Source organism: Microcaecilia unicolor, chromosome 4 (genome assembly GCF_901765095.1).
Source record: "Microcaecilia unicolor chromosome 4, aMicUni1.1, whole genome shotgun sequence".
In the NCBI taxonomy this organism is placed as follows: Eukaryota; Metazoa; Chordata; class Amphibia; order Gymnophiona; family Siphonopidae; genus Microcaecilia; species Microcaecilia unicolor.
In genome coordinates this window covers 295,950,956-295,977,968 of record NC_044034.1, presented here as the reverse complement: position 1 = coordinate 295,977,968, position 27,013 = coordinate 295,950,956, and the positions used below count along the sequence as shown (strand labels likewise).

Below are 27,013 nucleotides of genomic sequence, written 5' to 3'. Positions count from 1 at the left end.
GTCCTCCATATGACACAGGTGCTGAACCCCCACAAGCCTGCACCAGAACGTACTTGGTACTGACCATTGCAGAGCTTCCCTACAGTGCAGTTTTCTCTTGTGCTAACTGAACCATGTATAGCCTGCTCATGTCCTCAGTGCAGAATGAGGCACCTCCAATGATCGCTTGCTCTCAGCTCTAAAGATGTTGCAGAGCGCACTTGAGCAGTGCTGAATCTCTACAGTGCAACACAGCATCCTGCATCTCATCAGCTAATTCAGGTACCAAAAATCTACACCGTGGTTGGATGTGCAATCAAATGAACCAGAAGCAAAAGCTTCACACTGAGCTTCCAGTACTGGCATCAAGGCCACTAGTGTGGGAACACCTGGCACTGCAAATACCATGACTTGATCCTTCCTGGTGTCATAATCTGACCATGCAGGCTCCAAGAGCAGGACAGCACTGATCCCACATCACTCATAAAATACCAAAAATACTAGGACTAGGGGGCATGCAATGAAACTACAGTATAGTAAATTTAAAACAAATCAGAGAAACTTTTTCTTCACCCTATGCATAATTAAACTCTGGAATTCGTTGCTGGAGAACGTAGTGAAGGCGGTTAGCTTAGCAGAGTTTAAAAAGGGGTTAGACGGTTTCCTAAAGGACAAGTCCATAAACCACTACTAAATGGACTTGGGAAAAATCCACAATTCCAGGAATAACATGTATAGAATGTTTGTACGTTTGGGAAGCTTGCCAGGTGCCCTTGGCCTGGATTGGCCACTGTCGTGGACAGGATACTGGGTTCGATGGACCCTTGGTCTTTTCCCAGTGTGGCATTACTTATGTACTTATAATTTGCCTACTTCTTCCAACATGCCTCCTGGCACCAATCATAAAATATGTACTGCACCAAGTTAGGACTGTGCATGGGTAAGGCTATGGCACCAAAAACTGCAGAACTGCACCACCTAAATAGCTCAATAGCATCAGTTCCTCCTCTGGCACCAACTCAAAGTTATTCCTCCTTCCTTCCCACTTGTTCTACTAGTGCCGATCACAATGAGTCTCACTTCCATCACTACAGCTGTGGAGAGACTTCCCTTCTTTTTTGTTTTCCATCTCTACTGCCACCCCTGTCTGATGCAGCTGGCCATGTATCTTCTCCAGAAGAGGCTGACCATAGTGGTTAAAGCAGTGGGCTGAGAACCAAGGAAACCATGATTCAAATCCCACTAATGGTCCTTGTGACCTTAGGCAAATCACTTAACCCTCCATTGCCTCAGGTACAAATTTAGGAGCTGATATAATATGCCTGCATTTAGACCTTTGTGCTGAAGGTCAACATACAGTTCTCCAAATCAGAAACACAGATCAGGCTCATCCAGCATGGGTTAATAAACAGGTCTCTATCACTACCATCTCCTTCTAGGGTCAGCCAGCTCCGACTTTCCCCATGGAAGCGCCAAACTTATCAAGAGAACTGCTGCATTCAGGTAAAGGCAACAGCACTGAACTATAAGCGATAGAGGATCTCTTAGGGTCCCCTGTTACCCAGGATAGACTGGGACTATGTTACATCCCACTGATTATGAGCAGACTGGGGCTATGTTACATCCCATTGACCCTGGATAGACTGGGACTATGCTTCATCCTATGTTCTGACCCATGCAGAGATGGGCAAAAAAAAATTATTCAAAGTGAATGTAGGAGTGTGTAGTCCTCAGGCCCCAGTCAAGATGGAGAATGGTCTGTGAAGCCTTTGCCCTCGCTCCATATCCTTCATTTTGGTTCTTCACCATCAAAAGCTACCTGCCTTCAGTGAACTGCTGCCCCTAATATTCAATTCACAACCCATGTCACTATAACCTGGACATGTGAGCAAAAAGGATTATAGGTGATCAACTTCCCCTGACCAGAATACAATAATGACAAAGATAACCTACTCTTCTCCAACCTAAACCACCAATTTCTTTAAGTCCCTAAGGTTGTTCCCTTTTCCACCCCTGAACTTCGATCTCCAATCTTCTGCCTGATGTTGTACATGGTCCTTCCAGCATGAGGGTCGAGTTTGGTTTCTATCACCACACTAAGGCTTTAGACTCACCACACACAAAGGAATACTCAAGACACTATACAAAAGGCGTTGTCACGTTTACTTAACAGGAACTGGGTTTGTGAGCCCTTGGACCACTGCCGAGGAGTGGCAGTAGCAGGCAAAACCACCCCACACCAGAAGCAAGGCAGAACAGACGTACCGGCAAATCCAGGCTAGGTCTCTAGGCAGTCAGCCAGCAAGCAGAAGACAGGTCCAGGCAAAGGTTCCAAAAGGCAGGCGGCAAGCAAAGCAAAGTCCGGGTCTAGACAAAGGGTCAAAAGGCAGGCGGCAAGCAAAGCAAAGTCCAGGTCCAGGCAAAGGTTCAAAAGGCAGGCGGCAAGCAAAGCAAAGTCCAGGTCCAGGCAAAGGTTCAAAAGGCAGGCGGCAAGCAAAGCAAAGTCCAGGTCCAGGCAAAGGTTCAAAAGGCAGGCGGCAAGCAAAGCAAAGTCCAGGTCCAGGCAAAGGTTCAAAAGGCAGCCGGCAAGCAAAGCAAAGTCCAGGATCAGGCAAGGTTCAAAAGGCAGGAAACCAGCAAACACAGAATCAGGTCCAGACAAAGTCTCTCAGGCAGAAGTGCACAAGCAACCACGTACCAGGGCCTAAGACGATGCAAAGGCAAGGGCTGAGAGTAACAAAATGGCTAATAAGCCCAGCAGCACCTGGAACGCAGCTGCTGCAATCACCAGGCAGTTACGGGTGCTGTGCAGGCTCAAACAACACAAGCAAACCTGGCAGCCTGGAAGATCCGGACCGGACTGTGCCGAAATCTGGAACGGGTGATGGCACCCGTTCTGGCCACCAGAGGGCGAGGAAAGCACAGACGTAACAGGCGTACACTCCTGATCTCCACTACACCCAGGATCTCAAGTTCATGTTCCCTCCACAAACTATTCCAAAACCTGCATTGTTCTCAACACTAAAATTCCCTGCTGTCTATCTCTGGGATATATTACTTCTGCTGCAGATGCAGAAGCATGCATCATGGTGCCAATCAGAAGCTGCTGTGAACTCATGGTCAAACAGAGCTCTGCATCCCAATGATAACAGTATCGAATATTGAGATGCCTGGTATAAAAAGTCTTTCCCTGGCAGGCTCTCAAGATCTAATTCAGAGGTTGGCCACACCTTTGTTCTTGCTCTACCTATCATATACACCTTTCTGTATGATCCATAGTTTGAAAAAAATCTTCTTTCCCTCCCTCTGAAACCATCTGCAGGGGAATCAACAAGTCCTGATTTTTTCATTACTCTATTTGCCCAAGGGTTGCAAACTCTTCCTAGTTTTATCTAGTTTAATCTATTGACTTCACCAAGAAGAACTGTGTTGCCAAAGAAGAATATTCACTTCTGGAAGAGCACCCTAACAGGGAAGTTTTTCTTTGGTGCTCATACAGGACAATGACCCTTTTCAAGTATTTAAAAAACATGCCCTCATCTTCATCACCAGTTTAGAATGGGCTACAGAGGGCTATCCGATTTAGGATGGGCTAAGAGGGCTTCAACAGTAACTCCAGTAATTTTGAATGTGAGGACAGTGCTGGGTAGACTTTTACAGTCTGGGTCCCGCAAATGACAAGACGGATTTGGATAGGCTGGAGTGGGCTTTGACGGCAACTCCAGCAGTCGGAGCATAAGGACAGAGCTAGGTGGACTTCTACGGTCTATGTCCCAGAAACATCAAAGAAAGACCATGGTCAAGTATATAATATCACGTTCATTGTTGATGGATGGACCGTTCAGGTCCTTATTTGCCATCACTTACTATGTCACTATGAGCTCATTTTCAAAGCACTTAACTTACAAAGTTGCTTAGTAACCTACAGAACTTTGTAAGTCTAAGTGCTTTGAAAATACGCCTCATGTCACCTTCTACCCTTACTCTGTAACTTATGAGATAAATGTGAACCTTTCCCGGTTCAAGAACCCTGTCCTTGTAATGTCTATTCCTATAAGGCTCTCACATCTGCTGAATGAACCAGTGAGCACTGTGCTATATACACTCAATTCCATAAGTTCCTGATCATTCACCTGAAGTGCCTGCTTAAATTGTTTCATCATTCAGCTACCCCCTTGCTCACTTTTCATCTTCAATAGATCCCAAACCCTCGAAATACTGTGGCATTCTCATCCAGGCCAAAAGACTACATACTCATGACTGAAAAGGAGCCCCCCCCCTTTTCATTTTGTAGATACCCAACACCTTGGAAAAACTCCTCTGATCTCTATGCCTGGCCATAGCCATAGCAAGTTACTCTCTTGCATTAGGTTTCAGGAATCATCTGGTTTCATGCAAGCAGGACAGACTTCTCAAACCAAGCCTATCACATCTGGGCTTTCCATGCAGAGAGGCACCAGAATCTAGACTGGGGTTTCTCAAGCCAGTCCTTGGGGAACCCCAAGCCAGTCTGGTTTTCAAAATATCCACAATGAATATATAAGTGTCTTACCCACGTGAGAAATTTCTTCAAATAGTTACAATAAACATTCACCTTCCCCAGTAACTTATCCTTAATCTTTAGAACTTTCAACAAATCTTTATTTATTTATTTCCTTTGTTAACTTAAATTTACAATATCTATAAAAACTCCCTTATCCTCACTACTTCTCACACATTGCATTCATACATCACACTACATTCTTGCTATAATCCTATTCATTGCTCAGTGCAAGTAATACAATCTGTTTTCATCTGGTTGAAATCGAACCTTTACATAGATGATGCTGTCTTTTATTGTGGTCAATGTATTATCACTTTTATTGCTGTAATTACTCCTTTTGTTAGTTTTGAAATCTTATAGAACACTCCCACTGTGAAAGACGCATGCGTGGCGTCTGAGAAGATTTCAGCGCCATTTTGGGCAGGCTGGTTTGAGCTCCGACCTGACAAAGCTGAAGAAGCAGAGTTAAAATTGAAGTGTGAAAAGTCACCGCCCCTGATGGCACCTAGAGTGAAACACAATAGTGTTGGGCTTGATTACAACAGAAATGAACGTCACAAGAAAACAGTGTGATGGGAATAACGAGTGGAGATACTGAGAGACTAGGAGCTGCTTGATACGAGCACAGAGCGCATTGAAAATCCAGTAAAAGTGAAACAGCAGTGTCAGCAGCCCTCTGGAAGGAATCTCAAGAACCAGGAAGTAAACTTTTACGAATGAGGCAATTGAGAACCCGCAAGAGATTTAAAACAACTTAAGATAAGAGACTATTACAGATATGTGGGTGATGTTTGTGAAGGTTATGGGCGAATAAAATCTACTCTCTGAGGATGACACTCACCTTGGCCTATACACACACATATTATACTCCCCTCATACTGCATATGTTCTATCACTGTGTGATAAAGCCCTTCTAATAGTGAATGGCATGCTAACTACAACTAAGGAAAGATAACATGGCTCTACAACTCAGTTAGACTCACACTCTCCTTTTGGTTATCAGTAGAGCTGCTGAATCTAGACCAGATGTTTTCCTTTTGGTTCGTGATACCACGGTAACAGCTCAGTCTATCCCCTGGCCAGTCTCTGAAAAGCTGTGAGCCCAGGATGTGTTATGTCACTGACAGAACTATAGCTGACTTTTCCAAATGGGGATCTCAAAATTTGAACCCAAAGCTGTCTTTGGTGGAGAAGCAGCCCAGTAGTTAGAGCAGCAGACTGAGAACCAGGAAAGTCAAGGTTCAAGTTCTGCTTCTTCCTCTGATGGTCCTTGTGACCTTGGGGAAGTCACTTCTCCCTCCATTATCAATTCATCTGGACAGGGAAATAAATTGTGTCCCTGCTCATAACTCCCCTTGAGCTCCAGTTTGGAAAAGGCAAGTAATTAAATCTCAAATCCATATTTCTGAATCTGTAGGGCATTGACCTACATATCCAATAACTAGACTGAAGTAAAGAAGTATATCCATTAGCAGATAGCAGAAGAACCCCCATCTGCTCTGTGGTCTGTTTGCTCACTTTCATCTCATCACTCAAGCTTGGCCACTGACACAGCACAGAGTTCTGCAGTAGTGTATTTTTAGAATGCTGGTGAGGAGTTACCGTGACAAGATTGATGAGGGATACCGCATTGTAGTCGATGCTCCACAGTGTCATGACCCCCACAGTGTCCACAACAATCATAATGATAGTGATGAGGTTGATGAAGCCAGAACGTAGGTCCATGCCCAGGAGGATGCAGCATACCACAAAGGTAGGGATGAGACAGAGCGAGAGGTTAAAGAGTCCCTCATTCACAATGGTCAGGTACTGCTCATAGTACACGTAGGTTATCCTGCAGGGTAGACAAGAAGACAACCTGTCTCAGTGAGGCCTTATGCCAAGGGCAGGTCCCATGCTAAAATGCCCTATCACTAAGAAAAGTTACTCCTCTATGTTACGAAGGCATTTGATTTGATGCTGCAGCTATGAACCAAGTACTGCTGTCATGATACCAACTTCTAGAAAATCAATGAGTGATAATGGAAGGCACTCCTAGGGACTACAGCTTCCCCACAGGAAACTACTATAGATTCTGATATGCACATGCATGTTGCTTTGGATACTTGTACAGGTAGAAGATTTATCTCTGGCATAACAGTTTAGATATAGAAAACAAGCAGATAAAAGCCAAAACACATGTATATTGAGTGGGAACCCTCTGATTGAGTGTACACAGACAGAGTAGAACAATAAAAATGATTACATTATACTAGCATATTTAAATAAGGGTGCATGTATAACACTGATGTTTTGATATGCTCTATATTGATGTGGTATACATGTATCTTTATTTAAACGTGTTACTATTTTTATGCAATTTGTAGACAAATTAGAATGTTTTATTAATATTTATATAATTTCTATGATACATTTTTTTAGTCATACCCCTGAGGCAGCCCAATATTGGGCAAAACGCGGACCATATTAGGTACTTTCTATAATAATGGGATTCTGGTGATAACCATACTCCGGGATCTGCTTGTTTTCTGCATCTGTATTATTTCACATGTATACAGCCTCTTATGTTTTGTCATAACAATTTGGATAGTCTTACACTATAGACTGACTGCAGCACAATATAAGGAATGAGGCACAGTGGAAGAAAGCAAGGCTCTAGAATCCACAGCAACATCATGTCCCTGGCTAGGAGGAAGAAGTCACAGGCACATGGCCAATGCGAAATTCAAGCACAGCTCTGTGGGTACTTTCTGGGGAAACTTATTTTTTAATGATATTTTTGGCTCAGCAGTTTTTTTTCCAGCTCCTTCAAGCATCCAGCTGAATTGGAACCAGTCTCTCTTGGACTTGTATTCTACAAACCTTCCTTCACTACAAGCTGGGGATTTTTACAACTCTCTTTCACCTGAACCAGCCAGTGCAGTGATGGTCCTTGACCAGGGGCTATAGAAAATGACTTTTACACCAGATCCTAGAATTTGTGCAATTTTAGTCCAACCGGTAGGTGTTGCTATTGAGCAATGATGAAGTTGCACAAGAACTGGCATGGAAGTGATCTGTTGGGCTGACTCCACCTCTAAGAAATGCAGTGTTTAATATTAATACATTTTGATTATTAATTTTGATAGTCTAGATTACTAGCCCTTCTTTGAGTGGTATCGTTGATGTCCACCTCCATTAGTCTGATTTACCTTCTCCTTCCTGCTGGCATATAGCAGGGAGATGGGAGAGTGTGAGGAGATATAGGATCAGATACTGAGAAAAATAAACAGACCTAATAGAAAAGTGCAAAGGTAGGAAGCGTTGCAGTCATGCTACCTACGAGTAGGGGAAGACGGTGAAGTTGGGGTCTGTCCCAGGGACATTCCTCATGCTTTTTGTAATATTGGCAGCCAGTTCCCGAGCCGCTTTCAGTGCTGCAGTGTACTGCTGAGAGTTTGTCAGCGGTGTGTGGTATGCCATGAATCTGGAAGCTGCAGAGACATAAAAAAGAAGAAGTGAGAGAGGTTGCATCAAGAGATGTAAGAAACAGTACAGCAGGGGAGCAACTTGTAGAAACCTAACCTACAAATCTATTTACATGGCTGGACTTAACTACCTGGGTTCCAAATGGTGGAACTCTATACCAAAGAACACAAGAAGCATCACAAATTATCTTCAATTCAGAAAAGGTCTGAAAACACACCTTTTAAAAAAAAAAAATTCTACAACAAATAACTTTGCCATAAATGTATATTTTGATTACTAATCACAAACTATCATATAAATCACAACCACAATATAAACTGCACTTGCAAACCATCACTATGACATATACAACTAAACTGTAAATGTAAACAAATACTGTAACTGCTACCCAGAATATCATTTGTAAGCCACTTTGAACCGAAATTTGTTTTTGGATAACAGTGGGATACAAGAATGCATAAGTAAGTAAGCAATGGAGCTGCTTCCTCCTCCCCCCCCCCCCCCCCAAAAAAAAAAAAAAAAACAGAAAACCCGGTTAACGATATACTAACTAATTCAGCTGGAGCAGAAAGGGCTGGTGTCCTCCCCCACCCCCCATAGCCCAGACTTCTCAGTGAAATGCAGAGGGCAGAGACCTTGCAAGTTTCCTAGCTGGCACCCTCACACTTGTGCTAGTGGCAGGCAGAATTGGCCAAGTGGGCAAATGGTTTTCAACATAGAGCAGAGAAGTTGCCCTTCCCAGGTCTGCATCTGATCATCATCATGTACAGCGAATGCTACATACCTGTAGAAGGTATTCTCCGAGGACAGCAGGCTGATTGTTCTCACTGATGGGTGACGTCCACGGCAGCCCCTCCAATCGGAACACTTCCTAGCAAAGTCCTTTGCTAGTCCTCGCGCGCCGATGCGCACCGCGCATGCGCGGCCGTGTTCCCGCCCGAACCGGCTCGTGCCGGCCAGTCTCATATGTATCAAAACAAAGAGAAGGGAAGACACAACTCCAAAGGGGAGGCGGGCGGGTTTGTGAGAACAATCAGCCTGCTGTCCTCAGAGAATACCTTCTACAGGTATGTAGCATTCGCTTTCTCCGAGGACAAGCAGGCTGCTTGTTCTCACTGATGGGGTATCCCTAGCCCCCAGGCTCACTCAAAACAACAACCATGGTCAATTGGGCCTCGCAACGGCGAGGACATAACTGAGATTGACCTAAAAAATTTACCAACTAACTGAGAGTGCAGCCTGGAACAGAACAAACATGGGCCTAGGGGGGTGAAGTTGGATTCTAAACCCCGAACAGATTCTGAAGCACTGACTGCCCGAACCGACTGTCGCGTCGGGTATCCTGCTGCAGGCAGTAATGAGATGTGAATGTGTGGACAGATGACCACGTCGCAGCTTTGCAAATCTCTTCAATAGTGGCTGACTTCAAGTGGGCTACCGACGCTGCCATGGCTCTAACATTATGAGCCGTGACATGACCCTCAAGAGCCAGCCCAGCCTGGGCGTAAGTGAAGGAAATGCAATCTGCTAGCCAATTGGATATGGTGCGTTTTCCCACAGCCACTCCCCTCCTGTTGGGATCAAAAGAAACAAACAATTGGGCGGACTGTCTGTTGGGCTGTGTCCGCTCCAGATAGAAGGCCAATGCTCTCTTGCAGTCCAATGTGTGCAGCTGATGTTCAGCAGGGCAGGAATGAGGACGGGGAAAGAATGTTGGCAAGACAATTGACTGGTTCAGATGGAACTCCGACACAACCTTTGGCAAGAACTTAGGGTGAGTGTGGAGGACTACTCTGTTATGATGAAATTTGGTGTAAGGGGCCTGGGCTACCAGGGCCTGAAGCTCACTGACTCTACGAGCTGAAGTAACTGCCACCAAGAAAATGACCTTCCAGGTCAAGTACTTCAGATGGCAGGAATTCAGTGGCTCAAAAGGAGGTTTCATCAGCTGGGTGAGAACGACACTGAGATCCCATGACACTGTAGGAGGCTTGACAGGGGGCTTTGACAAAAGCAAACCTCTCATGAAGCGAACAACTAAAGGCTGTCCTGAGATCGGCTTACCTTCCACACGGTAATGGTATGCACTGATTGCACTAAGGTGAACCCTTACAGAGTTGGTCTTGAGACCAGACTCAGACAAGTGCAGAAGGTATTCAAGCAGGGTCTGTGTAGGACAAGAGCGAGGATCTAGGGCCTTGCTGTCACACCAGACGGCAAACCTCCTCCACAGAAAGAAGTAACTCCTCTTAGTGGAATCTTTCCTGGAAGCAAGCAAGATACGGGAGACACCCTCTGACAGACCCAAAGAGGCAAAATCTACGCTCTCAACATCCAGGCCGTGAGAGCCAGGGACCGGAGGTTGGGATGCAGAAGCGCCCCTTCGTCCTGTGTGATGAGGGTCGGAAAACACTCCAATCTCCACGGTTCTTCGGAGGACAACTCCAGAAGAAGAGGGAACTAGATCTGACGCGGCCAAAAAGGAGCAATCAGAATCATGGTGCCTCGGTCTTGCTTGAGTTTCAACAAAGTCTTCCCCACCAGAGGTATGGGAGGATACGCATACAGCAGACCCTCCCCCCAGTCCAGGAGGAAGGCATCCGATGCCAGTCTGCTGTGGGCCTTAAGCCTGGAACAGAACTGAGGGACTTTGTGGTTGGCTCGAGATGCGAAGAGATCTACCAAGGGGGTGCCCCACACCTGGAAGATCTGTCGCACTACACGGGAATTGAGCGACCACTCGTGAGGTTGCATAATCCTGCTCAACCTGTCGGCCAGACTGTTGTTTACGCCTGCCAGATATGTGGCTTGGAGCACCATGCCGTGACGGCGAGCCCAGAGCCACATGCTGACGGCTTCCTGACACAGGGGGCGAGATCCGGTGCCCCCCTGCTTGTTGATGTAATACATGGCAACCTGGTTGTCTGTCTGAATTTGGATAATTTGGTGGGACAGCCGATCTCTGAAAGCCTTCAGAGCGTTCCAGACCGCTCGTAACTCCAGAAGATCTCGTTCCTGGAGGGACCAGCTTCCTTGGGTGTGAAGCCCATCGACATGAGCCCCCCACCCCAGGAGAGACGCATCCGTAGTCAGCACTTTTTGTGGCTGAGGAATTTGGAAAGGACGTCCCAGAGTCAAATTGGACCAAATCGTCCACCAATACAGGGATTTGAGAAAACTCGTGGACAGGTGGATCACGTCCTCTAGATCCCCAGCAGCCTGAAACCACTGGGAAGCTAGGGTCCATTGAGCAGATCTCATGTGAAGGCGGGCCATGGGAGTCACATGAACTGTGGAGGCCATGTGGCCCAGCAATCTCAACATCTGCCGAGCTGTGATCTGCTGGGACGCTCGCACCCGCGAGACGAGGGACAACAAGTTGTTGGCTCTCGTCTCTGGGAGATAGGCGCGAGCCGTCCGAGAATCCAGCAGAGCTCCTATGAATTCGAGTTTCTGCACTGGGAGAAGATGGGACTTTGGATAATTTATCACAAACCCCAGTAGCTCCAGGAGGCGAATAGTCATCTGCATGGACTGCAGGGCTTCTGCCTCGGATGTGTTCTTCACCAGCCAATCGTCGAGATATGGGAACACGTGTACCCCCAGTCTGCGAAGTGCTGCTGCTACTACAGCCAAGCACTTCGTGAACACTCTGGGCGCAGAGGCGAGCCCAAAGGGTAGCACACAGTACTGGAAGTGACGTGTGCCCAGCTGAAATCGCAGATACTGTCTGTGAGCTGACAGTATCGGGATGTGAGTGTAGGCGTCCTTCAAGTCCAGAGAGCATAGCCAATCGTTTTCCTGAATCATGGGAAGAAGGGTGCCCAGGGAAAGCATCCTGAACTTTTCTTTGACCAGATATTTGTTCAGGGCCCTTAGGTCTAGGATGGGACGCATCCCCCCTGTTTTCTTTTCCACAAGGAAGTACCTAGAATAGAATCCCAGCCCTTCTTGCCCGGATGGCACGGGCTCGACCACATTGGCGCTGAGAAGGGCGGAGAGTTCCTCTGCAAGTACCTGCTTGTGTTGGAAGCTGTAAGACTGAGCTCCCGGTGGACAATTTGGAGGTTTGGAAGCCAAATTGAGGGTGTATCCTTGCCGGACTATTTGGAGAACCCACTGGTCGGAGGTTATGAGAGGCCACCTTAGGTGAAAAGCTTTCAACCTCCCTCCGACTGGCAGGTCGCCCGGCACTGACACTTGGATGTCGGCTATGCTCTGCTGGAGCCAGTCAAAAGCTCGCCCCTTGCTTTTGCTGGGGAGCCGAGGGGCCTTGCTGAGGCGCACGCTGCTGACGAGAGCGAGCGCGCTGGGGCTTAGCCTGGGCCGCAGGCTGTCGAGAAGGAGGATTGTACCTACGCTTGCCAGAAGAGTAGGGAACAGTCTTCCTTCCCCCAAAAAATCTTCTACCTGTAGAGGTAGAGGCTGAAGGCTGCCGGCGGGAGAACTTGTCGAATGCGGTGTCCCGCTGGTGGAGCTGCTCTACCACCTGCTCGACTTTCTCTCCAAAAATATTATCCGCACGGCAAGGCGAGTCCGCAATCCGCTGCTGGATTCTATTCTCCAGGTCGGAGGCACGCAGCCATGAGACTCTGCGCATCACCACACCTTGAGCAGCGGCCCTGGACGCAACATCAAAGGTGTCATACACCCCTCTGGCCAGGAATTTTCTGCACGCCTTCAGCTGCCTGACCACCTCCTGAAATGGCTTGGCTTGCTCAGAGGAGAGCTTGTCCACCAAGCCCGCCAACTGCCGCACATTGTTCCGCATGTGTATGCTCGTGTAGAGCTGGTAGGACTAAATCTTGGCCACGAGCATAGAAGAATGGTAGGCCTTCCTCCCAAAGGAGTCCAAGGTTCTAGAGTCCTTGCCCGGGGGCGCCGAAGCATGCTCCCTAGAACTCTTGGCCTTCTTTAGGGCCAAATCCACAACTCCAGAGTCATGAGGCAACTGGGTGCGCATCAGCTCTGGGTCCCCATGGATCCGGTACTGGGACTCGATCTTCTTGGGAATGTGGGGATTACTTAGAGGCTTGGTCCAGTTCGCCAGCAATGTCTTTTTGAGGACATGATGCATGGGTACTGTGGATGCTTCCTTAGGTGGAGAAGGATAGTCCAGGAGCTCAAACATTTCAGCCCTGGGCTCGTCCTCCACAACCACCGGGAAAGGGATGGCCGTAGACATCTCCCGGACAAAGGAAGCGAAAGACAGGCTCTCAGGAGGAGAAAGCTGCCTTTCAGGAGAGGGAGTGGGATCAGAAGGAAGACCCTCAGACTCCTCGTCAGAGAAATATCTGATGTCCTCTTCCTCTTCCCACGAGGCCTCACCATCGGTGTCAGACACAAGTTCACGGACCTGTGTCTGCAACCGTGCCAGGCTCGACTCCGTGGAACCACGGCCACGGTGGGAGCGTCGAGAGGTAGACTCCCTCGCCCACACCGGCGAAGCTCCCTCCGCCGACGTGGTCGGGGAGCCTTCCTGGGAGGCTACCGCACTCGGTACCGCAAGCGGCACCGATGTCGGAGACCTCACCCCGGACAATGGGCCAGCCGGCGCCTGGCTCGACGGTACCGGTGGCGCAAGCACCCCCGGTACCGGAGGGGTAGGGCGCAACAGCTCCCCCAGGATCTCTGGGAGAACGGCCCGGAGGCTCTCGTGCAGAGCGGCTGTAGAAAAAGACATGGAAGCCGATGCAGGAGTCGATGTCAGAACCTGTTCCGGGCATGGAGGCTGTTCCGGGCTGTCCAAAGGGGAGCGCATCGACACCTCTTGAACAGAGGGCGAGCGGTCCTCTCGGTGCCGATGCTTACTGGGTGCCGACTCCCTCGGCGACCCAGAGCTCTCGGTGCCGACACGGGAAGGGGACCGGTGACGATGCTTCTTCGATTTTTTGGAACGAAGCATGTCACCGGAGCTTCCCGGCACCGACGAGGAGGACGTAGAATCCAGCCGTCTCTTCCTCGGGGCCGAGGCAGAAGAAGGTCGGTCTCGGGGGGCTGTACCGCAGGAGCCCTCAGGGTAGGGGGAGACCCACCCGAAGGCTCACCGCCACCAGCAGGGGAATGGACAGCCCTCACCTGCACTCCAGACGAAGCACCACCGTCCGACGACATCAGCAGACGAGGAGGTCTCGATACCACCGACGCCGACGCAGCCCTCCGATGTCGCCCCGATGCAGAGGGTCGATGCCTCGATGCAATCGGGGGCGAGGATGAAGGTCCGGGCGCCGACGACGTCGAAGCAGTCGATACTCCCGATGCCGATGCCGACGAAGAGCCCGAGAACAAAACGTTCCACTGGGCTAATCTCGCTACCTGAGTCCGCTTTTGTAAAAGAGAACACAGACTACAGGCCTGAGGGCGGTGCCCAGCCCCCAAACACTGAAGACACGACGCGTGCCTGTCAGTGAGCGAGATTACCCGGGCGCACTGGGTGCACTTCTTGAAGCCGCTGGAAGACTTCGATGTCATGGGCGGAAAAATCGCGCCGGCGAGATCAAAACTCGAAATGGCGAAAATGGCACCACAAAAATAGGGGGAAGAAAAACTTCGACCGAGGCCTAATAGGGCCTACCCCGACGACGAAAGAAAACTTACCGGGGCAAAACTGGAAGTATGGGAAGGGAGAAAACCATAAAGGTCTCCTTCCGACACCTTTTTTTTTTTTTTTTTTTTTTTTGAAGAACGAAGTCGATAAACGACGCGCGAGGTCAACTTTGGGGCGCGAACGGCGAAACACGACCGTACCGAGCGCGGACAAAAGAAGACTGGCCGGCACGAGCCGGTTCAGGCGGGAAGACGGCCGCGCATGCGCGGTGCGCATCGGCGCGCGAGGACTAGCAAAGAACTTTGCTAGGAAGTGTTCCGATTGGAGGGGCTGCCGTGGACGTCACCCATCAGTGAGAACAAGCAGCCTGCTTGTCCTCGGGGAGAATCCTGGTTAGACACTGAATAAATCTCCACTTCTCTTTCTTTGCTACTCTCTGTTTTTTCTCCTGCTGACCACCTTTCACTATGCTGGCAAATGAATTTTATTTTCTTCAGAAATGATGGCCAACAGAGAAAATTAGAAGTCACATTCATTAGAGACTCAGCAGCTTTGTTTCCACCCAAAGTTGGCTGCATGTTGTAATCATATCTATCTATAAATCCTCCAGAAGAACTCAAAGACTATATCATAGCTGCTCAAGCAACATAAAAAGGCAGAGCAAATCCATTTATAATTTTTAAATGTTACACATTGCAACCCTTGATTAAAACGGATGTCTGCTTCACCCATATCTGAGAGCACACTGTTGGATGTGATGTAATATATGAACTTTACATGAGCACGGAATAATTTAAAAAACCGAAAGTAGCAATTCAGACTCAATATCAGCACAATCGTAAAATTATATATGATCCTCGTAATGCTCCAAACTGATTACCTGTTTCACTGATCCTATTCCCACCCATCTACTCAGCACTATCCTACTGTCATCCCTTCTGTCTGTCATACCCTCAATCTTTCACTTTCCACTGTAACTGTTCCTGATGCCTTCAAACATGACATAGCTACACCACTCCTCAAAAAAACCTTCAGTGGATACTACCTGCTCTTCCAACTATCGCCTCATCTCTCTCTTCTCTTTCTTATCCAAGTTACTTGAACATGCTGTTCACTGCCGTTGTCTTTAAGTTTATGTTTATTTAAAAACTTGATGAATCGCCAGTCTTGGCCAAGGCTAAATCAAAGTGATGTACATAGTTAAAATATATGAAACATGAATTAGAACTCCAGTAGATACAGGATAGACACAGTTGTTCAAGAAGATAGAATCTATTCTGAAGACATCAATCAAACTAACATTCACAGCAATGCTACTGCCACTCACTGTCCAATGTTCCAGCATCCTCAAAAGCTATAAGAAAAAAAAATGAGTTTTCAAACTAGCTCTAAATTGTCTGTAAGATGACTCTGATGTAATCAAAAGAAGAAGATTGTTCCATAAACTGGGTGCCAAAACAAAAGTAAGCACTGTGTTTGGTTGACTTTCTTTCATCTCAAGGTATTCTTGATCCATTTCAATCTGGCTTTCGCCCTCTACATTCAACTGAAACAGCCCTTGCTAAAGACTCCAGTGATCTGTTCTTGGCCAGATCCAAAGGTCTCTATTCTATCCTCATCCTTCTTAATCTACCTGAAGCTTTTGACACTGTTGATTACCACCTACTCCTTGATACACTGTCTTCACTTGGCTTTCTGGGCTCTGTTCGTTCTTTTTCTCCCTTCATTTTTCTATATTTCTCCCATCACACTTTTAGTGTATGCTCGGGTGGATCTTCCTCCACTTCTATCCCTCTATCAGTTGGTATACCTCAGGGCTCTGTCTTGGGATCTTTTCTTTTCTCCATCTATACTTATTCCCTTGGTGCTCTGATCTCCTCACATGGTTTTTCAGTATGATCTTTATGCTGATAACTCCCAGATCTACCACTCCACACCAGAAATTTCAGCAGGAATCTAGGCCCAAGTCTCAGACTGTCTGTCTAACATTGCTGCCAGGATGTATCACCACCATCTGAAACTAAACATGGCCAAGACTGAGATTCTTATCTTTCCTCTTAATCCTACCTCTCCTCTTCCCCCATTCTCTAACTCTGTGGATAACACTCTCATCCTCCCTATCTCATCAGCTCATAACCTTGGGGTCATCTTTGACTCCTCTCTTTTTCTGCACATATCCAACAGACTGCTTTAACCTGTTGTTTATTTCTCTTCCTTTCTGAGCACTACCAAAACCCTTGCCCACACTCTTATCACCTCACCCTTAGACTACTGCAACTTGCTTCTCACAGGTCTCCCGCTAAGCCATCTCTCTTCCCTACAATCCATTAAAAATTCTGCTGCATGACTTATATTTTGCCTCTGTCGCTATGCTCATGTTAGCCCTCACCTCAAGTCACTTCATTGGCTTCCTATCTGTTTCCTCAAACAGTTCAAACTCCTCTTATTGACTTACAAGTGCATTCACTTTGCAGCTCCTCAGTACTTCTCCACTCTTATCTCTCCCTACACTCCTCCTCAGGAACTCCATTCAATGGATAAATGTCTCTTATCTGTACCATTCTCCTCCACTGCCAACTCCAAATTCTGTTCCTTTTATCTTGTTGCACCATATGCCTGGAATAGACTTCCTGAGTCAGAATGTCAAGCTCCATCGCTGGCTGTATTCAAATCTATAGAGAATCCTCAAACAACTCAACGAAGTCCCACGGATAATCACAATACAACAAGGCAGTGGGTAAAGAACCAGGAGTCCCAGAGTGGAGATGAACCAAATTTTATTACTCAATATATTGACTCAACACAACGTTGTGTTTCGGCCAAAAGGCCTACATCAGGAGTCTAAATACCGGAGTGGAGAATAATGGCGATGATCCAGATTAAAGCAATACTGGAAATTGAAGACTGTTTTGCAGTGGTCTTGAAAAAGACCTTTGTATTAAAATGTTTTACGGATCACTCGCGTGAACGTCTTGGCTATAAAACTGAGGAAATCTAACCTTTTTGGTGCTGCTTTTAACTCCTAAATTCAATTCACTTGTTCAGTACCCATATCTGTTTTATCATTCCCACCACAAGTAATTCCTTAATCCCGTCTTTGTCCTGTTTGTCTGTGTTGTTGAGCAGGGACTGTATCTTATATGTATGTTTAGTATGAAGCGCTGTACGTCTAGTAGCACTATAGAAATGATAAGTAGTAGTAGTAAGGAGTTGGGTGCTAATGCGCACCTAAAGCACCTTAAAATGGTGTACCATGGGACATTCTCAGACATCCTGAGGTAATTGCCAAATATACACGCATTAATATATCTATCTATCTATCTATCTATCTATCTATCTATCTATCTATCTATCTATCTATCTATCTATCTATCTATCTATCTATCTATCTATCTATCTCCTATATAATAAAACGCACCTCCAACATTCTGAAGCTGACTGCATGGCTGAGGCATTCCTGCTCTCTGTATCCATCTCCTGAATTGACATCACGTACTTCTGGGTTCGTCACAAGCAGAAGTGACCAACCACACGAGGTTTCTCGGCTTCAGAATGTTGGAGGTGCATTCTATTAAATAGGATTGGTCAGTACCTTGAAGCATAGCCAGAGCTCAGCGTCCTGCACAGTAATGCTCAGACACCAGAGAGAGAGGGGGGGGGGGGCTGACACCAGAGAGCGAGAGGGGGGGGTGGTATCTCTGTCACACACACACTCTCTCTCACACACACACACACACTCTCTCTCTCTCACAGTCAATGTCTTTCTCTCACTCTCACTCACTGTCTCTCACGCACTCTATGTCTCACACTGTATCACATTCACTCTCTATGTGTCACACAGTCACTCACACATTCTCTTGGTCTCATACACTCAGTCTCACAGAGAGTCTGTGTCTCACACACACTCTCTCTCGCACACACTGTATCTGTGTGAAACACACTCTCTCTCTCTCACACTGTGTCTCACATACACACACTCTCATTCTCACATACACACTCTCTCTCTCACAGACACACTCGCACCCAGACTCACTCTCTCTCTCACACACCACACACTCGCACATTCACTCTCTCTCTCTCACACACAGTCACTCTCACATACACTCTCTCAAACATACACACTCCGAGGAAAACCTTGCTAGCGCCCATTTCATTTGTGTCAGAAATGGGCCTTTTTTACTAGTATATATATATATATATATATATATATATATAATACAGTCTCGATTATCTGACCTTCACTGATTTGACCATCAAGCACCGGTGATGTCAAAAGTCTTCTCTTTCCATTTTCCAAACATGGGAGGGACCCTACTTTTACCACCCTTGTGAGCTGGGACCGTGCTTTTACTGCATTTGTTTCTTCATTGTTTGAGGGGTTACCATTGTTTTCCTTATTATCCAATATTTCATTTATTTGACAATGGGTTGGTCCCATTTATGTCATATAATTGAGACTTTACTGTGTATATATATATATATATACAGTGGTGGAAATAAGTATTTGATCCCTTGCTGATTTTGTAAGTTTGCCCACTGACAAAGACATGAGCAGCCCATAATTGAAGGGTAGGTTATTGGTAACAGTGAGAGATAGCACATCACAAATTAAATCCGGAAAATCACATTGTGGAAAGTATATGAATTTATTTGCATTCTGCAGAGGGAAATAAGTATTTAATCCCTCTGGCAAACAAGACCTAATACTTGGTGGCAAAACCCTTGTTGGCAAGCACAGCGGTCAGACGTCTTCTGTAGTTGATGATGAGGTTTGCACACATGTCAGGAGGAATTTTGGTCCACTCCTCTTTGCAGATCATCTCTAAATCATTAAGAGTTCTGGGCTGTCGCTTGGCAACTCGCAGCTTCAGCTCCCTCCATAAGTTTTCAATGGGATTAAGGTCTGGTGACTGGCTAGGCCACTCCATGACCCTAATGTGCTTCTTCCTGAGCCACTCCTTTGTTGCCTTGGCTGTATGTTTTGGGTCATTGTCGTGCTGGAAGACCCAGCCACGACCCATTTTTAAGGCCCTGGCGGAGGGAAGGAGGTTGTCACTCAGAATTGTACGGTACATGGCCCCATCCATTCTCCCATTGATGCGGTGAAGTAGTCCTGTGCCCTTAGCAGAGAAACACCCCCAAAACATAACATTTCCACCTCCATGCTTGACAGTGGGGACGGTGTTCTTTGGGTCATAGGCAGCATTTCTCTTCCTCCAAACACGGCGAGTTGAGTTCATGCCAAAGAGCTCAATTTTTGTCTCATCTGACCACAGCACCTTCTCCCAATCACTCTCGGCATCATCCAGGTGTTCACTGGCAACTTCAGACGGGCCGTCACATGTGCCTTCCGGAGCAGGGGGACCTTGCGGGCACTGCAGGATTGCAATCCGTTATGTCGTAATGTGTTACCAATGGTTTTCCGTGGTGACAGTGGTCCCAGCTGCCTTGAGATCATTGACAAGTGCCCCCCTTGTAGTTGTAGGCTGATTTCTAACCTTCCTCATGATCAAGGATACCCCACGAGGTGAGATTTTGCGTGGAGCCCCAGATCTTTGTCGATTGACAGTCATTTTGTACTTCTTCCATTTTCTTACTTTGGCACCAACAGTTGTCCTCCTTCTCGCCCAGCGTCTTACTGATGGTTTTGTAGCCCATTCCAGCCTTGTGCAGGTGTATGATCTTGTCCCTGACATCCTTAGACAGCTCCTTGCTCTTGGCCATTTTGTAGAGGTTAGAGTCTGACTGATTCACTGAGTCTGTGGACAGGTGTCTTTCATACAGGTGACCATTGCCGACAGCTGTCTGTCATGCAGGTAACGAGTTGATTTGGAGCATCTACCTGGTCTGTAGGGGCCAGATCTCTTACTGGTTGGTGGGGGATCAAATACTTATTTCCCTCTGCAGAATGCAAATAAATTCATATACTTTCCACAATGTGATTTTCCGGATTTAATTTGTGATGTGCTATCTCTCACTGTTACCAATAACCTACCCTTCAATTATGGGCTGCTCATGTCTTTGTCAGTGGGCAAACTTACAAAATCAGCAAGGGATCAAATACTTATTTCCACCACTGTATATATATATTGAGGGGGTGTTTCAGGGGGACGGAGAGTGGATGTTCCTATGCTAAGCAGTTAGTGCATCCACATTAGTGTGTGTGAACTGGTTAGTGCAGAAATACCGTGTGAGCCCTTACAGCCTACAGAATGGATGGTGGCAAGTGCTTACACAGTAATTTAAAAAAACGGCTGTGTACTAATGGCAACATTAGCATGTGGCTATTAATACAAAAAATAGAAAATTGAGGGTTTTACAACCATGGTATACATGGTCTGAGCTCACAGGATAATAAAATGGCCTCTGAATAAGCAGAGCTTATCCTTTTAATTTTGCAAATTCCTTTTATTGAGTGCCAATGAGGATCGGATAGCTAAAACTATTTCTGAGAGAACCAAATGAGGTAGGACATTTAAAAATTTTTTTACCTATGATTTCTCCATTGTCACCTCTCTTGACTGATCCATCATAGGCCCCCAGTCCCCTACAAAGACAAAGACAAGAAGTCAGATGCATGACGGCAACAGGAGAAAATACACACACACATGCACACACACGAATGAAATAGTCTAGTGCTTTCCAGAACCTTTCATAGGTGCCAGGTTCTTATTTGCCCAACAAATGAAGGATGTGACTCCCCTCTGAGCACTGCTGATAACAGAGGCATTCACAGACAATTTTAAAAATTTATATACTGCTTAACTAGAGCCAATCCAAACAGTTAACAACAAATGCAGAAAAAAACTACAACGTAGTTACCAAAATGTAATTCAAAACAAAATATGAACAAGGCTAAAGTTTCAAATTAAGGGGGAGGGCTTAGAGTGGGCGTGACTTATGGTCCCATCAGGTGAAAGTGCCCATCTAGATGAATGAAAAGCTTTAGATTTATCCTGTACCTGAATGTAACTTGCCTTGAGATACACTGAGAAAGGTGGTGTGTGAGTTAAATATAATAAATCCATACTTTCATTTAGGCAGGTCCTGAGCTAGCATTCATTGAAGATGGCTCCCTGCTGCCAGCTGATTCCATGTCACAGACAGGTTTTTCTGCTCCTAGGTTTACCCTCTACTATGTATGTTCTGTAGGTCTGATTTCCCTAAGTAAAGCAGTAACTGCACTCATGCATGGCAAGAGGTAAAACCAAGGATGGATCCACCTATTGGCAAAAAAAGCTGAGCCACCTGGAATCCCTATGGCCAGAAGCCTCAATTTTGGTGATGAGTTCTGTCCACTGACTGCTGTGGCACAAAGCAATTACTCCCTGTCCTGATCTAGGTGGCCAGCTAGTAATATATTCAGTGGAAAATTCGAGCAAGCGCAGGATAATAATCTGCTTTAAACTGGAAGCCACCATGGTTCTCCTTTAAGTGTGGGTTTCCTGCAGTCTGATCAGGCCTCCATTATTGACCTACCCCTTCGGGCACTTCAGGTTGGGCAGATCTTCAAGGAACAAGGGTAAGTATTTGTTAAACTCATCTATGTTGGGTCGCACAATGCCGTTGGATACCTTCATGCACTTCTTAATGCAGTTCAGAGAGGCTGCAAGGAAACAGAGGATTAAGGTGTAGGAGTCACACTTGCTGCATTAAAATACAGTTATATGGGGGAAACATTGCCTATAAGAAGCCATAAATCAGACATAATTTCTTAATAGGGCAGATGGTTCTATGCATTTTATTAAAAAACAATGCATTGGCAGTTTGCTAATAAATCTTAGAAAATCTGTGAAGGGGACAGCTGTCACTCCTTTTCCCCCAGTGGTGATTGTATCTCAGAACTGATCAGATGGATGTGCTGTTTACTGGAGATAACCTTACTAGTAGGGCAATGGAAATGCAGAGGTCAATAGAATATCGGTGATCAGCCAACCAGAACATCAGATTCATGTCTCTCTCCCCTCAACTCTAAACATTCCAGGTCACAACCAAAAAGGCTTATGCCACCTCTGGATGTTACTTACTGTCAGTGGATGGACAGAACTGGTCTTTGTTAGGACCAATGAGATATAAACGGCAGCAGTCTGACATGGGATTCAACCAGTCTATGAAGTCATCCACCCAGGAAGAGGCTGGGATTTTCAGGTATGACCTGCAGGAGGAGTACAACAGTGCTTAGTCAAACCTCTGCATCCCCTGCCTTATTGCTTAGTAGGTAGCAGCATGCCTGCTGCCTCTGACTGATGAACTTTGCATTACATTACAGAAAGAGCTCCCAAGATCATTTTTTCACTGGTTCATTTCTGCATATCTAACTGCTTTACTGTGGCTAGAATTTGTTTAGTGTTTCTGCTTCCTGTATATTTCTGGTATATTTTGCTTTAATAGCTTCTTTGGTGGTGGTTTATTGCTAAGTACATAAGTATTGCCATACTGGAACAGACCAAAGGTCCATCAAGCCCAGCATCCTGTTTCCAACAGTGGCCAATCCAGGTCACAAATACCTGGCAAGATCCCAAAAAAGTACAAAATATTTTATGCTGTTTATCCCAGAAATAAGCAGTGGAATTTCCCTAAGACCATTTTAATAATGGTCTATGCTGATAGGTTATGGTGCCTAGCTTATATCTTCAGTCTGTTATACCCTGCTATTCCAGTTCCAAGACACTGACCTCTGGATTAAAGGTCGCCCAAAGTTGGGAACGCAGATTTGGGTGCGTGGGCCAGATGCATGCGCAAATTAATGAGTTAACAAGGTGTTAATCAATAATTACAGTTAATTAGCATCAATTTGTATTTGCTTTTGCATCTGGCCTAGTCACTATTCTCTAACAGCTGCGCCTAAATTCTATAACACACAACTCAAAAGGAGGCATGGCCATGGCAGGAGCATGGGTGGGTCGGGGCATTCCTGGAAAATAGACGCAATGTTATAAAATATTTGGATTTGTCCGCACACCTGCCCTCCATTGGGTGCTGGGATTTACGTCAGGTTTCCTTTTATCTTGCTGCACCATATGCCTGGAATAGACTTCCTGAGCCGGTACGTCAAGCTCCATCTCTGGCCGTCTTCAAATCTAAGCTAAAAGCCCACCTTTTTGATGCTGCTTTTAACTCCTTACCCTTATTCACTTTGTTCAGAACCCTTATTTATCATCCTTACTTTAATATTCCCTTATCTCTTGTTTGTTCTGTTTGTCTGTCCTAATTAGATTGTAAGCTCTGTCGAGCAGGGACTGTCTCTTCATGTTCAAGTGTACAGCGCTGCGTACATCTAGCAGCGCTATAGAAATGATAACTAGTAGTAGTAGTAGATTTCAGTAGGTAAGAATCCGCTCTGAGTGCTATTCTATAAAGGAAACTCTGTACAGAGCACCTTTTATACAATACTTGTAGAATACTTTGTGTGGATCTTTCAGTGCCGCTTACTGAATTCCACCCTACATGCATACAATTCTGACAATGCACCTCAGTCTGCCCTGCAGGATCATCTGCTATTCCAGCACTGTGATTCTGAGGGCATCAGAAGTTAAAGGTGATCCTTGTGACAGCATCCAGATGTATTCAGTAAAATACTAAGTTAAAGGCTTATTTCAATCAGATTCATAAAAGGTACCACAATTGTAGTCAGTGTATAGTTCTCAGGACAGTAGAACCCCTGGGTCCAATTGAAAAAAAGATCTAAAAGAAAAGTTCATTAATATATATAAGAAAAAATTTCTAAATCAAAAAAATGGTGAAATGTAATTAAGTGAACCAATGAAGAGGTGGGTGCTGTTTACATCACCATAAAAATAATTTTGCTGGCGATGAGCACTGCTGAGGTCATATATATATAAAAAAATCTATTAAAAAATCAATAAAAGTGAACGTGAAAGTTAAAGATGTCATTCTGAAGACTATATATGTGAGATTTCCTTATTGAAGAACCTGTCTATTTGAATCTAGTTAGGCACCTGAGAACTATACACTAGCATCCAGATGTGACAGGTAGCTACCAATCCTGAGCACTAGCACAGCTCAGTACTGTAGTGGTATCTCCTCTCCTCACTTACAGCTCCGGAAACTCAACAGCATACTGGATCTTCTGTGTCAAGGAATTATTATTGCAGCCCACGCTGGAGCAGACACCATTTATCCCTTCCACATTTGAGAAGTCATAACCGCTCATGGTCACAAAGTAGGTGGGTACCCCAACCTCAAAGTACTGGTTCAGGTATTTAAAGTAATTCACCATGTAGGAATCCTATGAGAGAACAAAACACATACAATAGTTGCATAAGCAGGACAGGTAATGAGGAACAAATGTTCTCCATTTATCTACCGATCAAGCTCAGCAGCAGGGCAATCCTCTTTTTTTCCCCACATCACACACTCCCCCCCCCCCCCCCCCCCCCCCCCAGAACATGTGTAGCACAAGACACAGCAGGTACTGTAAAGGCAGTAGCAATGGATTAATATCCAGGGCCGCTTTTACCAATGGGCAAAGGAGGCAGTTGCCCCAGGCCCCTGCATAGAGGGGATCCAGCCACACATTTGCCCATTGGTAAGTTTAGATCAGAGTCCAGTCTCTCATTCTCTCTTGATTTGTCTCTCTCTGTCCCCCACCCCGTGAATCCTGAATCTCCCGCTCTCTCTTCCCCCTCCTCCCACAGTCCTCCATACTTCCACTTCGCAGACAGCAGCAGTGATTATTTATTTATTTTATTTATTGCATTTGTATCCCACATTTTCCCACCTATTTGCAGGCTCAATGTGGCTTACAGAGTTTTGTTATGACATAGTCATAACAGGATATTAGATACAATTAGTAATGTGCAAAGATTAGGTAAGGGAAGAGAGAAGGAAGGTGTAGGGTGAAGGGTTATGCTAGCCCCTACTCTCAGTGAAATACAGGCCAATGGCTCATAATAAGAGCTAGGCTTCTTAAAATCAAAACCATCTCTGATATAAAAGAGAGCTAGCTTGTAAAAATCAGTGATCACCTTTGACACAGTTACATTTCACTGTAGCAAGTGCTGAGCTGGCAAAGGAAGGGGGCATTTGCTCTGGGACTGGCACCTGCAAGACGTCATGAGCAAGAGTTGCTATGGTTATGTAGAGATAGTACTGGGTCAGCTGCACCCCGGGTGAGAACATCCAAAGGGGGGCTAGAGGAAGGTTTGGGAACATATGAAGTCATTCTGATCAACTGATAAGGGCTAGGAGCCCTGTTGAGACAGCTGGGGTCCATTGAAATGAATAGGGCCAAAATTGTATATAAGCAGCAGTTTGAGGGGTATTAGATCAGACAAGAGGAGAAGAAGAACAGAGAAGGAAGACTCCAGAAGGCTAGAGAGAGAAAGGACGTACCATGATATGCGGTTCCATTATGTGAATGCTTGACTTGCCTATACTGCTATTGGTAAGATTATAATAAACTATCTTATTATATCTATTGAATACTGGGTTCCTTTCTAATTACAGACCTAGCTACAGCCTGGTCTATGCAGACCTGCCATGCGCAGATACAGGATTGGGGTAATTAAGCATCTAGAGGGGATTTGCAATTCTCTCTAGGATAGTACAGAGAGCCCATGTGTCACGTCTGTGGCCGTGACCACCCTCAGCCTTACCTTCTTTCTGGGGGTCAGCAGCTCTGCTGGCTTCTGTCTGTCTTTGTGTTAGTCTTGTCTCTGGCTCTGTGTGCTGATTGCTTCACTAGACCTCACCTGTGTGTGCTATGCTTCTCTGGGGAGCCAGCATCTAAGATGGCTGCCACCGGCTCTGTGCCAGCTTCCAAGATGGCTCCTGTTTGTCTTTCCTGTGGGCTCACTTCCTATGTGTATCAAGCCTCTCTTTGGGGTCAGTGTACTTCCTGCTTCTGTCCTACTGCTGGTGACTCATCAGTGAGAACCTTCATAAGGAAGTGCTGTGCTGGTAGTCAGGGCCTTTGCATAAGTGTTATGCCCTTAGGCCAGGTCAGGTTAGTAAGTGTCTGCTGCACTACTGCTTAGCCTCTCTCTGGGTTCCAGCCCAGTTTCTTTCTGTGTCTCTGTTGTCCTTCCGTGGGGGGTCTTCCCTGCCACTGTCTGTCTGTGGACTGTGGTCCTTCCTGGCTTACCCTGAGTTGGGGTGAAGCCTCTGTCTGTGGACTGCAGGTCCTTCCTGGCTTACCCTGTGTTTGGGGTGAAGCCTCTGTTCCTGGCTTACCCTGTGTTTGGGGTGAAGCCTCTGCTCCAGGCTTATCCTGTGTTGGGGTGAAGCCTCTGTTCCTGGCTTACCCTGGGTTGGGGTGAAGCCTTTGTCCGGGTTTGTTCTCTGTCTGTATGCGAAGCCTCAGCCTTTGTGAGTTCCCCAGTCAGTGTGTGGAATGGCTGTGGCTTCAGACCCTTGGCCTGTTCTTCCTGGTTACTCTGTTTGCTGTGCTGCCTGCCCAAGACCCTTGGCCTGTTATTCCTGGTTTGCTCTCTTTACCCTGAACCCTGCCTTGC

At 46.2% G+C, this 27,013-nt stretch overlaps 1 protein-coding gene across 1 annotated transcript in view; it reads right to left on the bottom strand.

Annotated features, from left to right (window-relative positions):
• NPC1L1 (NPC1 like intracellular cholesterol transporter 1) overlaps positions 1-27,013 on the bottom strand; it is a 97,046-nt gene that overhangs the window by 14,754 nt on the left and 55,279 nt on the right. Inside the window, exons 11-16 of the mRNA XM_030202494.1 lie at positions 24,596-24,786; positions 22,565-22,692; positions 22,017-22,143; positions 21,029-21,084; positions 7,845-7,995; positions 6,125-6,356 (exon numbers count right to left, since the gene is read on the bottom strand). Coding sequence (XP_030058354.1) covers positions 6,125-6,356; positions 7,845-7,995; positions 21,029-21,084; positions 22,017-22,143; positions 22,565-22,692; positions 24,596-24,786 — 885 coding nt within the window. The remainder of the gene's footprint in view (positions 1-6,124; positions 6,357-7,844; positions 7,996-21,028; positions 21,085-22,016; positions 22,144-22,564; positions 22,693-24,595; positions 24,787-27,013) is intronic.